General features: G+C 52.6%; 1 protein-coding gene across 1 annotated transcript in view; it reads right to left on the bottom strand.

The window, feature by feature from the left end:
* DCPS (decapping enzyme, scavenger) overlaps positions 1-16712 on the bottom strand; it is a 43234-nt gene that overhangs the window by 8633 nt on the left and 17889 nt on the right. Inside the window, exon 3 of the mRNA XM_069565450.1 lies at positions 5292-5437. Within this exon, the coding sequence (XP_069421551.1) occupies positions 5292-5437 (146 nt within the window). The remainder of the gene's footprint in view (positions 1-5291; positions 5438-16712) is intronic.

The raw sequence follows: 16712 nt of genomic DNA, 5'->3' as shown, positions 1-16712 counted from the left end.
AAAGTCAGTCAGATCCTGACCGGAAATCTCCCAAAAAATAAATGGGAGGGAGGGGATGGTGGTTCTGCGTGGACAGCCCTGGGGTCGCCCAGCCCACAGCAGGGGCCTGCCTTCCCCCACAGCTCCTGCCTCCACCTAGAAAACAACGTATCATCTAGGGGAGAATGAATGGGCTCTGGAGCCCAACAACATGGGGCTCATCTCTCACCTCCAACACTAACTAGCGGCGCGTTGCAAAGTGATTTCATCTAAGCTTTGGTTTCCTCCTTCGTCAAGAGGCGCTAATTATACCCACAGGTTAGGGCTGTGCTGAGGACTAAGCGAGAAAACGCTCACACAGGCGTCCGACACAGAGCCCTGCCCAGGGAGGCAACGGAAAGCAGAAAAGTTTCTGGGAAAGGTCAGGCTGGGCGTGCCTGAGGCTGCAAGACCAGCTGTGGGAAGGGGAACAAGGAGAGTGGCTGAGAGCAAAGGAAGTGCGTTGATTCCGGGGCAAGAGAGAGCCACGTGTGAGATTGGAGGGGCGCCCAAGGGCTGGGACGGTGTGGTGTGATGAAGGCGTGTTGTGATAAGAGCAGCTCGGGGACTAGGCAAGCCCGCAGGTGCAGGGACGTACACCCAAGTCCACACAGTTCCAACCCAGAGTCCAGCCCCAGAGCCCACCAAGCGCCATGCCATCCATGTGGGCAGGGCCCCTGGGAGAGCGGGAGGGGCCTGGATTCACAGGACAGCTCAGCCCAGATGAGGGAGGAGAAGCAGGGGACGCAATTCACGCCATCACAGAGTGATGTCACAGGGAGGGGCACCCTGGGAAAGCAAGCCCGGCAGCCTCAGCCCCCTGGATGACGGGGCTGTGGGGACACTGGCAGCTTCTGGACCCATCTGGGCGGGACGTCCTCCCTGTGGGTGATGCTGGCAACTGCCCCAGGAGCCTCTCTCCTCCTTATTCCTGTCCCCCTGCTCCTTGGCTGGCCCCTCTCCTCCAGCCAGGTCTCAGCTCCACACCCTCCTGTTCCTCCTCTCAATTGCCCCCCCGTGTGGACGACAGTGGCCACCCCTCTGGTGCCTCTTCTGTGCGGGAAACAGTAGCAGCCACGTGTACGTGGCACGGCTCAGCCTCCGCCAGGACCCCAGGACGGAGGTGCTGTCCATCACATTTTCCAGACAGGGAAACTGGGACTCAAAAGTGAAAGACGAGGACTTCCCTGGCAGTGTGGTGGATAAGAATCTGCCTGCCAAAGCAGCAGACACAGGTTCGATCCCTGGTCTGGGAATATCCCACATGCTGTGAGGCAACTAAACCCATAAGCTGCAACTACCGATCCCACGTGTCTGCCTAGAGCCTGTGCTGCACAACAAGAGAGCCCACGCACCACAACGGGAGAGAAGCCCGCTCAGCAGCAAAGCACAGTCAAAAATAAATATAAAGTACCAGATCTCGAGGCGCTGAGGTGTCAGGACAAGAGGCCAAACCCTGGGCTCACAAACGGATCTGTAAGGCTCTGGATCCAGACATCCCACTACATTCTTTGTTTTAACTGGGAAATTACAAGCACCTCAGATTTGAGTATCCAAGTAGCATCGATGGCTAAGAGCACAGACACTGGGACCAGGCCCCCTCGCTCTGAAGCTAGTCTCCAAAAGCTTGTTGTTGAAGATCCGGTGCCCATAAAATGCTCAGGACCGTTGCTGTTCTAAGTCACCTCGTGGCTGAGACATCCCAAGCTAACTTACTGTCCTCCATGGAAACCCACTCTGCCGTCCACGCCCCTGTGCTGGTTAACCATCCCACCATCTGCCACTCATTGTGCAAGGCACCCACAGGCCCCCCCATCGCTGCTCCAAGCCAGCCCCCAACTAGGCCCTGCCTCTTAATCTAAAAAGAAGCTCCCCTCTGCCTCTTCCTCCTTCTACTCTCACCACTTCCAACTGCTTCGTTAAATTTCATCACATTACCCACGTGCTTAAAACCATTTACAGGACCCTCACTGCCTACGGCACTCGTCCTCAAATCTGACAAGAGATGATTTTTTTCCTAACCCAGATTTCCCAGGTCCATCCTGAGTCAGCAGATACCAAGGAGGGCCCTGTGCTCTGTATTTTATAAAACCTCAAGAGGCCATGCTAATGACTGGCGAGGTTTGGGAACTCCTGGTCTCCTGGGTAAAGTGCATACATCTCTTCCTGGGTCCTGCCTGTCTTCTCTTGCTAGCTCCCCAAACGCATCAGAGTCCAGCCCGCTGAGGCCCTGGCGTTTCTCTCTGCTCTGGCTGCAGAGTCCTGTTTGTTCTGTCCACTTGGCAAACTTCTCTTTGTCCTTTTAAGATCCAACTGGAGGATCCTCTCCCCACTGAAGCCCCCCACCATCTGGGCTGACCGCTCCCCTTTCTGTCACAGCTCTACCTTGTGTATTAACCACCGAAGTGCTCATCCCATTATATTGCATGCCTACCTTCCTTACAAGACTGTGGGGACATTATCAGTGCTTATCCTGGTGACCCTCCAGACCCTAGCACATCTGGGACCTAGGAGATGCTCAATAAATATAATAGCTATTGCCAATTAGCTCTGCAGAATTCCAAAGAATCACAAGGAGAGATAAGAAAGACTTCCTCAGTGATCAGTACAAACAAATAGAGGAAAACAGAAGAATGGGAAAGACTAGAGATCTCTTCAAGAAAATTAGAGATACCAAGGGAACATTTCATGCAAAGATGGGTACAATAAAGACAGAAATGGTACGGACCTAACAGAAGCAGAAGATATTAAGAAAAGGTGGCAAGAATACACAGAAGAACTAAACAAAAAAAGATCTTCACGACCCAGATAACCATGATGGTGTGATCACTCATCTAGAGCCAGACATCCTGGAATGCGAAGTCAAGTGGGCCTTAGGAAGCATCACTATGAACAAAGCTAGTGGAGGTGATGGAATTCCAGCTGAGCTATTTTAAATCCTAAAAGATGATGCTGTGAAAGTGTTGCACTCAATATGCCAGCAAATTTGGAAAACTTAGCAGTGGCCACAGGACTGGAAAAGGTCAGTTTTCATTCCAACATATATTGCATCTGATCCCATCACTTCATGGCAAATAGATGGGGAAACAATGGAAACAGTGAGAGACTTTATTTTCAGGGGCTCCAAAATCACTGCAGATGGTGACTGCAGCCATGAAATTAAAAGACGCTTACTCCTTGGAAGAAAAGTGATGACCAACCTAGACAGCATATTCAAAAGCAGAGACATTACTTTGCCAACAAAGGTTTGTCTAGTCAAAGCTATGGTTTTTCCAGTAGTCAGGTATGGATGTGAGATTTGGACTATAAAGAAAGCTGAGTATTAAAGAATTGGTGCTTTTGAACTGTGGTGTTGGAGAAGACTCTTGAGAGTCCCTTGGACTGCAAGGAGACCCAACCAGTCCATCTTAAAGGAAATCAGCCCTGAATATTCACTGGAAGGACTGACACTGAAGTAGAAACTCCAATACTTTGGCCACCTGATGCGAAGAACTGACGCAGTTGAAAAGACCCTGAGGCTGGGAAAGATTGAAGGCAGGAGGAGAAGGGGACAACAAAGGATGAGATGGCTGGATGGCATCACCAACTCAATGGACATGAGTGTGAGTAAACTCCATGAGTTGGTGATGGACAGGGAGGCCCGGTGTGCTGCAGTCCATGGGGTCGCAAAGAGCTGGACACAACTGAGCGACTGAACTGAACTGACTGCCAATTAAGCCGAGTGCTTATAAACTTGCTGAAATAGCCGAAGAAGAACACGTGGGGAAATTCCCTGGCGCTCCAGTGGTTAGGACTCGGTGCTTTCACTGCTGAGGGCCTGGGTTGTTCAATCTTTGGTCAAGAAACGAAGAGCCCACAAGCCACACAGCTCGGCCAATTTAAAATAATAAAGAACACATGAACACTCATGTCACCCAGAAGTGGGTAGAGTGGTGGAGTTATTTCCAAAGAGGGTGTGTACAATGGTCTAAGAAGGTGCACGTATGACTCACGCCGAAACTGTACTAAGGACTTCCTCTCTTTAATCACATATATGTGCAACTAGTGCAGCAAAGCACACATTCCAGGACATCCGCTTCACAATCCGAGATGCTTTCTAGGAAAGATGGAGACCAATTTCCTTCCTACTTAGAAGACATAGCAAGCGCTGGATGTCTTTGTTAAAAGACGGGAAAAAAAAAAAAAAATCAAGCCAGAGTGAGCTAGAGAAGCCTTGTGCAAATCCTGTGTGGGGACCATGGCTAACAGCCTGGCCGGGTCTTCCCCGTGGGACCTCCCTCAGCCCCTGTCTGCCTCCTGTCCTTCCTCCTCCCAAGGACAATCCACCTCGCAGGACCCCACACCCAGGACACCCTCCCTTCCTCTGGGCCTGGGAGAAATGGCCGTGAGCTTCCCATATCGGGACACCCCACCCCACCCTGGCCACGCTCTCGGCTCAGGGATCAGGACTGAGTGATAAAGAGACAGGATAGGAAAACAGCTCATCCATCACATTAACTCTGAGCATGCACATGGGGCCAATTTCGGGAAAGGCTCTGTCTGGTTGGTGTTGGGCACAGACCCAAGGAGAATCGGATCTGTTAGCTAAATGGCCTTGCGTCAGGCCCAGGGACTGAATATACTCTGAAGATGCTTCCAACCCGTGAACACAGCCCTGGAAGAAGAGGCCGTGCACCAGCCCCTCCCCACTGGTCCTGCCCCCCAGGATGGATGCAGGGGGCGAAAGGGAAGGAGAAGTCTCCCCCCTGGGACTCAACTCGTGGAGGCTGGTTAACTGTGGGTGAAAACAGGAATGAGCGACTGGATAGGGAAGGCCTAACCAGCATTTGTTTACCATTTACAGACCTTTGGTCTGTGTAAGCCATTCCTGAGATCGCATCAGCGCTACTACAGAGTAGCCAGAAGTTCTTCCCGGGGACTGGACTGCTCTGAGATCCCAGACTGCCTCGCTGGTGTGCCCAAGACCAGCATCAGTTCCCTTATCCATGCAGATGACCGTCCTCCGCGAAGCACGACCGCCTGAGCCCAGCACTTTCTATCCCACTCATCCTGCCCTTTCCCCTCCACAGCGCTCTCAGTCTCTCGTCCGGCGTGGTTACGTATACATTCGTGTCCTATCTGACGCCTGCACAGGAGGTAAGTGGCACGAAGGCAGGGACACCATTGGCCCCTGGGACCGTCTCAACCAACGCCCAAGAAGACAAACGCTGGCCTCGGGGACAGCACTCCGCGTCCGACCTGTGGGGCCTGCCTGAGCTGGTGGTGGCCGGTACCTGGATGCTCAGGCTCTGGGACTCCAGGTGGGGTAACGTGACGTTCCTGTAGTCGCTGCCCGTCTCTCGGACCAGGTGGAGGTCCTGGCGCAGATACTTCTGTAGGTGCTTCTCCGTAGCAGGGTAAACCACGGTTGTCTTCACATCTGCAAAGACACAGCGCAGCCCCGGCCACGGTCAGCCACGCTCTCCACCCAGTCCTACCACCCTCCAGCCCCCATGGCACCACAGTGAGGAGGTAGCCACCATCTCGTCTCTGATTCCCCAGTGACGGGAGCCGAAGGCTAAGAAGTTATGATTCACCTGTGTTCCACCCCCATGAGGTGTCTCCTGCCATTAAACTCATGAAGGTGAATCACTCTCAGCATATGGAAAACGTAAGACGTTCATGGGTGGATCACAGGGCCCCTCATAACCCTTAACCCCAGCCCTTCTCTCTTACTTTCTAGGCACAGGAATGAAAGGTTTCTGACTCTTCTCACACAGCAAACGTTCCAGTATGCGGCCTTCTGAACCCAAAGCTGAAAATCTGGTTTAAAGTCAAACAGACTCCCTTAAGGTAGGGGGTGAAGGCACAGACGCCAGGGAAGCCAAGTCCTCGTCCTCCCTACTCCTTCCTCGGGACCCCTGGTCCTTCTGGAGGAAGGACCTCCCTTCTGGGTCCAGGTGTTTAAGCTCCCTGTGCCCCTACTTCCCCATCTGTCAGCTCAGGATAATAACAGCTCATGTCAGAGGGTTGGGAGGATTAGCAAGTCAATACCCATGGAGCTCTTAGACCAACAACGTCTGACACATAACAAGCACTATTTAAGTACTGGCTATCTCAACCCAAGGTTACTCATCCTTGACCTTGGCACCATCAAGGCCTAGGTAATCCTTTGCTGGGGGGGCTATCCTGTGCCCTGCAGGCTATTGAGCAGCACTTCAGGCTTCCGAGATGCTGGTCAAACCCTCTCTCCAGTTGTGACAACTACAGCAAAGGCTGCAGATATTGCCAAATGTCCCCGGGGAGGCGGGAATGCCCCCTCGTTGAGAACCAGTGTTCATCGCAAGGAAACCTGGTGGTTTTCCTAAAGAGACTCCAGGCTAGGGTCCTTGTCCAGCAGCACCTGGTTTTGGTTAAGTCCTTTTCCCTATTTCTCTCAACATCTGCCGCAACAGCTTGAACGCAGATCCTAAAAGCCAGGAAAGGAAACTGTGTCTTAAAAATCAGTTGGGATGTTTCTCAAAAGACCGGCATCCTCCCAGACGCCAGATTCGGATGTGTTTCCCTGGAGGGGCCCCTGAGAGGGGGCCGCCCAGCGCGGGCACTGTGCACTCCAGGAGATTCTCAGGCTCGCCTACGCACCTCGAGACCCAGCTGAGAACCACAACCCACACATGCGCGTCTGGTCAGGATGCAGGTGATGCTCATTCCACAGCTAAGGGACAAGGTCACAGGGACTCCAGACGTACCCAACACCACGCTACAGGACGGGGTTGGGGCGGCAGGGCAGAGGAGGGCTGGAGCCACGGTCTTCCTGCCCTGAGGTCCGTGCTCTTTCTGCCCCTGCCCCAGCATGGCTGTGCGGCAGCCCAGCCCAGGGTGAGAGTCCAGAGGCGCCATGTCAAGCACGTGACCGCCAGAAGGCCCAAAGGCGCTGGCCCATCAGATGTGGCAGGCCCAAGGGCTGACACACGGCTCCCCTTCCCAGCTGCGCCACCTTGGTTGTGTCACTAACCCGGAGTCTCAGCTTCCTCATCTGTTAAGGATGGTCATAAAACCGAGCCTACAGTGTGGCTGTAAACATTAAGGTGTTTCCTCAGAACCACTGGAGGCGATAAGTAAATGTCACCCCACTTCCTGGGAATCTCTGATCTGACCCCGAAAGGGAGGCACGGAGGCCTCTTCACAACCCTCGGGGCCTTTCTCACGCCCACCACCCTCTAATAGCCCCGGGGTCACAGGCCTGAGGTCAAAGATCAAGCATAAACAAGATCTCAGGAGGCAGGGGACTGCTTGAAATAGATGGGATGTCACCGCCTTGGCCCCTTGCAGTGTAGCCTGGTGGAGAAGGGCCAGATTGTGACACCCATCAGCCGGGTTCAAATCCTGACTGTGTAACCTCGGGCACCTGAGAGGCCAAAGAGCAGAGGGTGGGAAGTCTCTAGAATAGCAATCCCACCTGCACCCCCATGGAAAAGTCCTCCTCGAATGTCCTCAGCTTCCTCCCCTGGGTCGCCTGGGTGGGGCGTGGGGACCAAGGCTGTGAGCCCTGGTGCTCCCTCCCATGGGGAGATGGGCAGGGACGACCTGGAGAAGAGCCATGCCCCACTGGCAACGCACGCACTGCCTTGGGCTCCCAGCCCAGGACTCCCCGGCCATTCCAGGCCGGAAAGCCACAGGGCCTGCAGGCGTGCCCGCCTACCAAGGCTTGTCAGAGACTGTCCGAGCTGCTGGGAATGGGGGGAGACGGGCCCTCGCCAGGCCGGCCCCTCCTGTCCTCTCCTGAGCAGCAGGGAAGAATGAAAAGGCCCCGTCAACTGCTCCCTTTCTGCCCAGAGGAGACCCGCCCTGCTGCGCTCTGAGCCCCAAAGAGTCATCACTCCCAGCCGGGTCTTAGTCAGACCCTCGCTGCCGGCATCCAGATGGACGCTGCCCCCCAGTCTTGTCCAGGCTTCCCTGCAACCCCGCTGACCATCCTTCCCCAGGCCGTCTCAGCTCCAGCCCTAGTGACCTCCTAGCGATTTCCTCACAACCGCACTGATTCTCATCTCCAGGCCTCGAACCTGTTCCCCTGCTTCACCCGCTCAGGTCTCCGTCCAAGCAAGGCACCCCTGACCTCACCACACCCTGGGGTTTGCCCTGCATGATCTGACTACGGAGGACAGGTTTCCTGTCTGATCCCCCCGAAGGATGTCTGTCTACCTGTTTTACTGCATTATCCCCGGCACCCGGAAGAGTGCCAAGTATACACTAGGCACTCAGCAAATACCAAACAAACAAAAGAATGAATCTGACCTTCTTATTTTTTGGAATCTGACCTTTTTAGACTTTAAACCCAGGAAGTGCACTTCTTATCCCAAATGGAATAATATCTCGCTGGGGGGGAAAAAAAGTCAATATATTTCCCAATGCTAAGTTTCTTACTGGCAGCCAGAAGCAAGCTCTGGTGCTTATCCAAATGACCTGCAACTGAGCTTCATGAGGAATCTGGTCAAGAGTCAAGGCCTGATAAACACTCAAACAATCGGATGAAAATATGTAGGGGGACAGGATATCGACCCAGAGCCTCAAAAACAGCTCCCCTGAGATTACTCATTAATTGCAGACGGGGACACAAAGTGGCCAGAGCATCATCCCTGGGAGATGAACTGACCACACAGACCTCCTGGGCTGTGCCGAGGTGCGTGCTCAGCTGCTCAGTCATGTCTGACTCTTTGTGACCCCATGGACTGCAGCCCACCAGGCTTCTCTGTCTGTAGAATTTTCCAGGCAAGAATACTGGAATGGGTTGCCATTTCCTCCCCCAGGGGATCTTTCTGACCCAGAGATCAAACCCAAGTCTCCTACACTGGCAAGCAGATTCTTTACCACTGAGGTCACTTGGGAAGCCAGTGCTATGGGGCGCCTGCCAAAGTAACCTGTATCCCATTGCAAGATGACATCACCTCCCAAACCCAGGGACACCCGACAAGACAAGTGGCTTCCCAGCTCCTCCACGGTGTCAAAGTTAGGGCTGAGGAACTGCTCCAGATTAAAGGACACTGGAGACTGGATTGGATCATGGACTGCGGAGGATGGGGCAGGGGAAGTTTCCTGCTTGAAAATGGCGTTGAAACAACAGTAAGATTAATAATGGTCTCCACATCATGCAATGGTTTCGTATAAATGTGAAAGTTCCCCAGATTGACCATTTTACTCTGATTCCTGGGAGACACACACTGACATGCTTAGTGATGAGGGGTTACCATGTCTGCATCTTACTTTTCAATAACAGAGGTAAAGATGACAAGATATTATTGTATGTGTACATGGAGAGAGAAAAAGTAAATGTGGCCACGTTATCAAATGGTGATTTTTTAAAAAAAGGCTTTTTTTTTTTTGCTTCACTGGGTCTTCCTTTCTAGTTGCAACGCGTGGGCTTAGTTGCCCTGCAGCATGTGGGATCTTAGTTCCCCAATCAGGGTATCGAAGCTGAGTCCCCTGCATTGGAAGGCAGATTCTTAATCACTGGACCACCAGGGAAGTCCCCTGAAGAGCTTTTATTAAGGGAATTCTTCGTACTATTTCTTCCCTGGTGGCTCAGACAGGAAAGCGTCTGTCTACAATGCGGGAGACCCGGGTTCGATCCCTGGGTTGGGAAGATCCCCTGGAGAAGGAAACGGCAATCCACTCCAGTACTATTGCCTGGAAAATCCCATGGACAGAGGAGCCTGGTAGGCTACAGTCCATGGGGTCACAAAGAGTCGGACATGACTGAGAAATTTCACTTTCCTTTCCTTTGTACTATTTCTATAATGCTTCTGTAAAGTTGAAAATTTTTTTCAAAATATAAATAAAAAGGTGTGGGCAACCCTCTACTCTCTGGGCGCTCACAGCCAGCAGAAGTGCCAGCTACTGTTCTGAGCCCTGTGTGCACATGAACCCAATCACTCCCCACAGCCAGTGTGAGGCGGGTCTCACTCTGGTGCCCAGGCCGCTCACAGGAAAGCTGAGGCCAGGGCTGGGCTTTGGCCTTGGCACCACATGCTGGCCCCCGCAGGTCAGCAGATGGTGCTTCACCAACTGCCTGGCACCCTCTCTGCCAACCCCATTCAGCAAAATGACTTAAGGGGCCCCCTGCCCAAGATAAGAAGTTCCTGGTACCTCCCAGCCCAGAAGCATCTCCCAGTGGCTAGAGAAGCAACAAGGAATCTCCTGACCCTGCCCTCCTGCTGACATTCTTAAAAAACAAAAACAAACAAAAAAAACTCTAAAACCCATTTCTCAAAAATGACCACAGTTTATTAAGAGAGTTTCCTTGACAGAGCCTCCCTTCCCATCATGCTTTTTCAAACTTTGGTTTTATTTTCAGTTTTAAGGTGTATCTTGCACATAAAAAAGTCAAACAAAGCTTGTTTTCAAACGTCTTTTGCTTCTTCCCGAGCACACCAATGTCAACTCTTCCGGCTGTTTCTTTGATCTCATACTTCCACAGTTCCAAATTACAAATATTTTTATATCTTATTTCACTTTGATTTTTCAGTTTTATTAATTAACGTCCCATTAGGGAAGATAAGGATTTAGCTTTTTCTTTTTTTTTAAACCCGCTCTCAGTCAATCCTAAAGGAAATCAGTCCTGAATATTCAGTAGAAGAACTGATGCTGAAGATGAAGCTCCAATACTTTGGCCACCTGATGGGAAGAGCCAACTCGTTGGAAAAGACCCTGATGCTGGGAAAGACTGAGGGAAGGGGAAGGGGACGACAGAGGATGAGATGGTTAGCTAGCATCACTGACTCAATGGACATGAGTCAGAGCAAACTCCAGGAGATGGTGGAGGACAGAGGAGCCTGGTGTGCTACAGTCCACAGGGTCAGAGTTGGACATAACTCAGCAACTGAACAACAACAACCGGCTCTCTACAAAAAGAGTGTGTCTGCACATGTACATGAGCACACATGTTCTTCTCTACCCGATTTTCACAACACAATCAGGTCACAGTTCTGGATGAATCAGTACTCAGCACTGTCAACACCATGCTGATGATGTGAATGCTGTCCACTGCTGAAGAATACACCGTGAGTATTCGTCCTTTCAGCACAACTTCTGGTATACAGCGTCAACAGTTACTTGCTTACTTTTCTATAAACTCGTCACACAAGTTTTATCCCCACAAGCACTTCCCTTTTTATGAATGTCTCCTCTGGATGTTAAAATTCATCAGACACGAAAACAACGGTGTGTTCACGGAGCCCGTGACCCGAGCCTGCAGGTGCCCCATGCAGAGCTGTGGCCTGGGAGCTCCGAGCACTGCTGGGCACCTTGTTTCCCGGATCCACTATCTTCCTCTTTCACATGCTTGTCCTCATGTTGCTGAAGCAGTGCTTCTCAAGCTTGAGCGCGTATCAGGACGCCTGGGGTGGGGCATTTCTTTTTTTAATTTTATATTTATGTTTGGCTGTGCTTGGTCTTTGTTGCTGTGTGGCTTTTCTCTAGTTGTGGCAAATGACCACAGGCTTCAGTAGTTGCAACACGTGGGCTCAGTAGTTGAGGCTCCCAGGCTCTAGAGCACAGCTTCAGGAGCTGCAGCACACAGGCATGGGGGATCTTCCCGGACCAGGGATCGAACCTGCGTCTCCTGCACTGGCAGGCGGGTTTGTTACCACTGAGCCACCAGGGAAGCCCAGCATGTCTAACAAGTGCCCAGAAGACGCTACCACTGGTCTGGGGACCACACAACGAGAACTAAAGTACACACTCAAGATGTGTCCAGCGATATGGCACCAGGAAGACACACTGAGAGGCCTGGAACATCTGAGAAGGTCTTTATTCTACTGTCATGCTCAACAAAGAGCTTAGCTAAAGAATTCTAGGACAGCAATGACCCTCCAAGTCTGAAAGCAGTCTCTGCAACCTTCCAGATTGTACTGCTGCTATTAAGAAGTCTGAGGTACTCTGATCCCAAGCCTCTGTACTGACCTGTTTTTTCCCCTCTCTGTCCCCTGTGTCCTGATTGTACTGATAGGTGGTAAAGCAGGTTTATTTCCATCCATCAAGCTGGGTTAGGTGTCAGGCCTTTTCAATCTCAAAAATCATGTTCTTCAGTTCTGGAACTCATTTCTTTTTTTAATTTTATTTTTAGTTGGAAGATAATTAACTGACAATATTGTGATTAGTTTCTGCCATACATCAGCATGGATCAGCCATAGGTATACATATCTGGGACCCATTTCTTCGATCATTTTCTTCCCCATTTTCTCAAGCCCTATCTTTCTGGAACACTATTTAGGTATTTAACTTCTTTGACTCATCTTGTAGTTTTCCCTTCTCTCCCGTTTTCCAGCTCTACATCCTCCTGCTCTACTGTTCAGAAAGTGTCCTTCATCTTCTGTTTTCATTTCCGCCATATTTTTAATTTCTAAGAGCATTTTAAAACTTCCTTTTTGGTAGTATTTTGTTCTTCTGCTTTTTTTTCCCCTGCCATGATGTTTTAATCTCCGTGTCTGGAAGACTTCGTGACTCAGGCCTGGGCTATGTGGAAACATAATGAGCTACACTTAAATAAAGTTTCCTACCTTGACATCGAGTTTAACCTTGTCTAATCTTCTGCTTTCTTTGCTTTTATAATTTCTCTCTGAGATTAATGATATCTTTGAAAATTTCTTCTCCCTGAATAGCTTCTATCTCCTCCAAGTCTCTTTCTTGTCCTTGCTTCCTTTTCCTTGCCTCTTCTTTTTCAGCTGAGGCATTACTCAAACGTCTGGCCAACCGGCCTGTCTGCTTGCTCATATTTTAGAGTGTGAAGATGCTGGAGGGAAGCTTGATGACACAGGACAGCTTCATGACCATCAGGCTATTCCTTTGCACGTGCTGGAGCCCCTGAGAGCTGAAGCCTTTTCTCTTGAGCTGCTCAGATTCCCCAGAAGATTCTTCCAATTTCACACATGGAGGTAGGGACCTGGCAGACAGCACTGAATGAGGAGGAAGAGAAGCAGGTAGGCAGACGGAGGGCGGGCAGGGTTCCTCTCAGGGCTCACCGAATCTGCGGACTGCTACTTAACCTTCCACATTTCCATGCCACAACCCCAAAAACCCACTGACACCAAAAACCTCTAGACCCTCTGTTTTAACCTCTCCAGCGATGACCAGTCGGGAATGTCGGGGGCCGTGGCTCGCATTCCCCTTGGCCGGCTCAGGTTTCCCCTCTCCAACCTGCCACGCCAGTTCCTCCTCCTCCATTCGCTTTCCTCGGTTTGTCTCCTCTCCCTCAAGTCTTTATGGGTTAATTTTATTTAAAGGCAATTCGTTTGAAACCATTTTGAGTGAGGGTTTTAAAGGAAGCAGCTGGGTACCTAAACTGCCTGCTTTTAACTGGAAGCCCACGTCCCTGTCCTGTCTCCCTCCTCATATTTTATTTTTTCTTCTTGGCCATTTACTGCCACTTGGCCTATTTATCTGTTCTTTATGTTCCCCCTCCTGCAGCTGCATGCACCTCAGCTCCCTGAGAGCAGAAACGCTGTTCTGTGCACTGGGTGTACCGTGCCAGAAACAGAGCCGACACAAACTGTGACACGGTCTACACAGCAGAATATATACTGTGCCAAGTTACTGTTACAAGCGTGTGTGCACGGACCACTACATGCACAGAAGTGCACACAGAGAACAGTCCAAAAAAGTCAGGACAGGTTCTAAGATGTGACCTATCTCTGGGCGGTCGAGTTGAATGTAACTGTAAATTTTAAAATTAGTTTTTCAGGGTACTCACTGACAGAGCAGCCTGGCAGGCTACAGTCCATGGGGTTGCAAAGTGTTGGACATAACTGAGCAACTTTCACGTTCCATTTTCTAAAACAACTATGGATCACTTTATAACACATTTATTAAGAACAGAAAAATAAGCTGCTCCTGAAAACTGAAGCCCAGAGGGGTTAAGCAAGTTACCCAAGGCCACACAGCCGGCAAGGGGTGGAGCTGAGACCTGAACCCAAGCGGTCTGACTCCTCTGTGCAACATGGCTTTCCCTGCCGCAGGGCCAGCCCCTTTCAGGCCCTTTCCTGAGAAAGCTGTGGTGCCGCCACTTTCCCCAAAAAGCAGCCCTGTCAGACTGGAGAAACATGATTCGTTCCAGCCCCTCCCAGAGACACAGGAACAGCTGTCAGCAAAACCGAAGAGCTCAGCGAGGAGCCAGAGCAACGGGAGCTGCGGACTGGGAGGTCTGGGAGGACGTCGGTGGGCGCAGAGGCCGACCACGGGCTGCTGGCCACAGTGCCCCCAAGAGGGCAGGAAGTGGGGGCACGCTCCCCTCCGGCGTGGGGGGGCTGTCTGAGGAGCAGCACCGACAGGGTGTGCAGCCAGAGGCGGGGCTGGAATGGGCTCCGGAGGGGAGCATGGATGGGTGAGGATGACCCCCCTCACAACAGGGATCCCTGACTCATTCAACTTCCAGGGGTGGTACCCAAGTGCCCGGGCACCCTCCCAGTCTCACAGCGCTGGACAGTGGGGAAGGAGGCCTGGGATGGGGTGGTCGCAGCCCTTGTAGGACTCAGGGCAGCCGTTCTTTCTCTGCAGGGACGCTGCGGCAGTGGGAAGGGTCATAGCAACGCACCCCAGGTGACAGCAGCCAGCCCTTCCACACCCGCTCCCTCTCTCCGCAGCCTGAGGAGCAGGCCGGCATGCCCATGGCTGGCACACCTTGGGGAGGGTCTCCTGAATGCCCTTCTCTGATAACTGAAGCCAGCCCTGCCACCCCGCCCAGACATGAAGGCCCAGTTGCTTTCGGAGATGGGAGGCAGGCGGGGCTCTGGGAAGGAGAGCGCAGCTGTCTTTCTTGCTCTCTGCCAGAGCGGGCTTAGCCAAATCCCCAGGAAAATGCTGCTGCACATGAAACATGAAAATGCAGACCACAGACAGTCTGCCCGCCTTCCCACACACATGTTCAGACAAGCCTGCTCTCCAGCACGGCTGCTGGCTTCTCCACTATGAGGTCACTGCTACGGCCAGGCCTGTGGCTTCGGCTCCCCCTTCATTATTGTGGGCCGGTTTCAACTTATTTGACCCAGATGTGCAGGCCCAAGGGAGCAGGGCAGAGGCAAGAGCGAAGCGTGAGAGGGGTGTGAAGCCTACCCTGCCCCTCCCTGCACAGAAGCCATGCAGAGCCTCACGGGCGATGGGCTGCGGCCTGGGCCAGCAGGGCCCACCGCTGGAGGACCCCAGGAGAGGGCCGACAAGGGGGTCTCGCAGGACCTGCCATTTTCGTTCCTCCTCTTGGGGACCTCCCCCGGCTGGACGACACGTTCCTTAGCCCTGGCATCATGATGAGCAGAGAGCTGGCTGGAGGCCGCAGAGGAGGCCTGGGCAGGGTGTGCACTGTCCCCCGCTGGGGGGTGCTGGAAGTACTCAAGTGAAGCCTGAAAAGACCTCCATCAGGATCAAGGATAAACAGCGCCGAAGGGTGTGGTTGGGATCTAACTGGAAGCTCCAACCACCCCACAGCAAACCTCCAGACTGCTTATTATCCGTCTCAGCGAAAAGCACAAGAGACGGAGGAAGACGCAGATGCTGATGGTAGCAAGATCCTGGCTCTGGCAGCTTCCTTCTCGCCCCTCCTCGGTCCTCCCAGGCCTGGGAGGGTCGTGAGGGGGGCCTGATGAGACTCGCAGGTCCAGGCCACAAACTCTGACTCTGGATGCAGCCCCAGGGATTACATCCTTCAGGGATGGGGTGGCTGCAGCAGGATGGTACTCCACAAAGGTCCCCCTGAACAGAAGGGAGAGACCTGCTATCTAATGAGACAACGGAACTTTGGCAGTCCTGGTCTTAGAGCTGTGAGACCCCCTCCCCAACAGGCAGGAAGAAACTGTGCTGCGGTCCAGCAGACTAGACTACAAGAGCTGTTAGACTGACTATTCAGGAGTCCCAAAATACGGCCTCAATTTCGACTTCCTGTCTAAAGGCATCACCTGGCTTCCCTCTGAGAGGCGCAAAGGTGCCAAGCCTCAGGGCAGCCTGAGTGCCGGCGAGAAGGGAGGAGAAGGCCATGGGCACAGGCCTTCCTGGGAGTCAGGGCTACCAGAACTCCAGGCCATCACGCACAGAGAAGCATGGATTAGAACCGGGCTGCCCAGGCTGAAGTGGAACAGCCATCCTGTGGGTAATCCACTCTCGCCCACTGGCCCTGAGAGAGCAGACTTTCTGCTGACTCGAGTCTTGAGACGGCCACAGAGTCTTGGCACCCTGCCCTCTCTGAGAGAGAGAGAGAGGGAACAAGAACACACAGGCCTCGTGGTGGTGGCCACATTTCAGGCGCTCAGGCTCTGCTTGCTTCTAAACAGGCTCTGAACACAGCGGTTTTTCCCAGCCTCATGGAAGCCATAAGCCTAAACAGAGAACTGAACAGAGGCTTCTGCTCCAACCCGTGGAGGCAGGAGACGGGGGCACACAGGAGGTTGCACTCATGGGCTCTTGGAGCGGAGCTGGCAGAGGGGATGAGTGCAGGCCAGTCAGACAGCTGAGAGGAAGGCAGAGCCCATTCTGGGTCAAGGACTCCACTCGGGTGGTAGAGGCTTCCCATCTTGAAGCTTCTGCCTGCTCTGATCCCACTATCCCTCCAGGCCCTAGAGGGGTCCCTGGCTCGCTGGTGTCGGAAGCCCTGAAGCACCCAGGGAGAGAAGCAGAACTCTGCCATCTTTCGGTGGCCCCTACTGACAAAGAGAGACTCCTGTGGGCTCGCTCACCTT

The sequence above is a fragment of the Ovis canadensis genome, chromosome 21 (genome assembly GCF_042477335.2).
Source record: "Ovis canadensis isolate MfBH-ARS-UI-01 breed Bighorn chromosome 21, ARS-UI_OviCan_v2, whole genome shotgun sequence".
NCBI classification, from domain to species: domain Eukaryota; kingdom Metazoa; phylum Chordata; class Mammalia; order Artiodactyla; family Bovidae; genus Ovis; species Ovis canadensis.
This window is presented reverse-complemented; position numbering and strand designations above follow the sequence as displayed.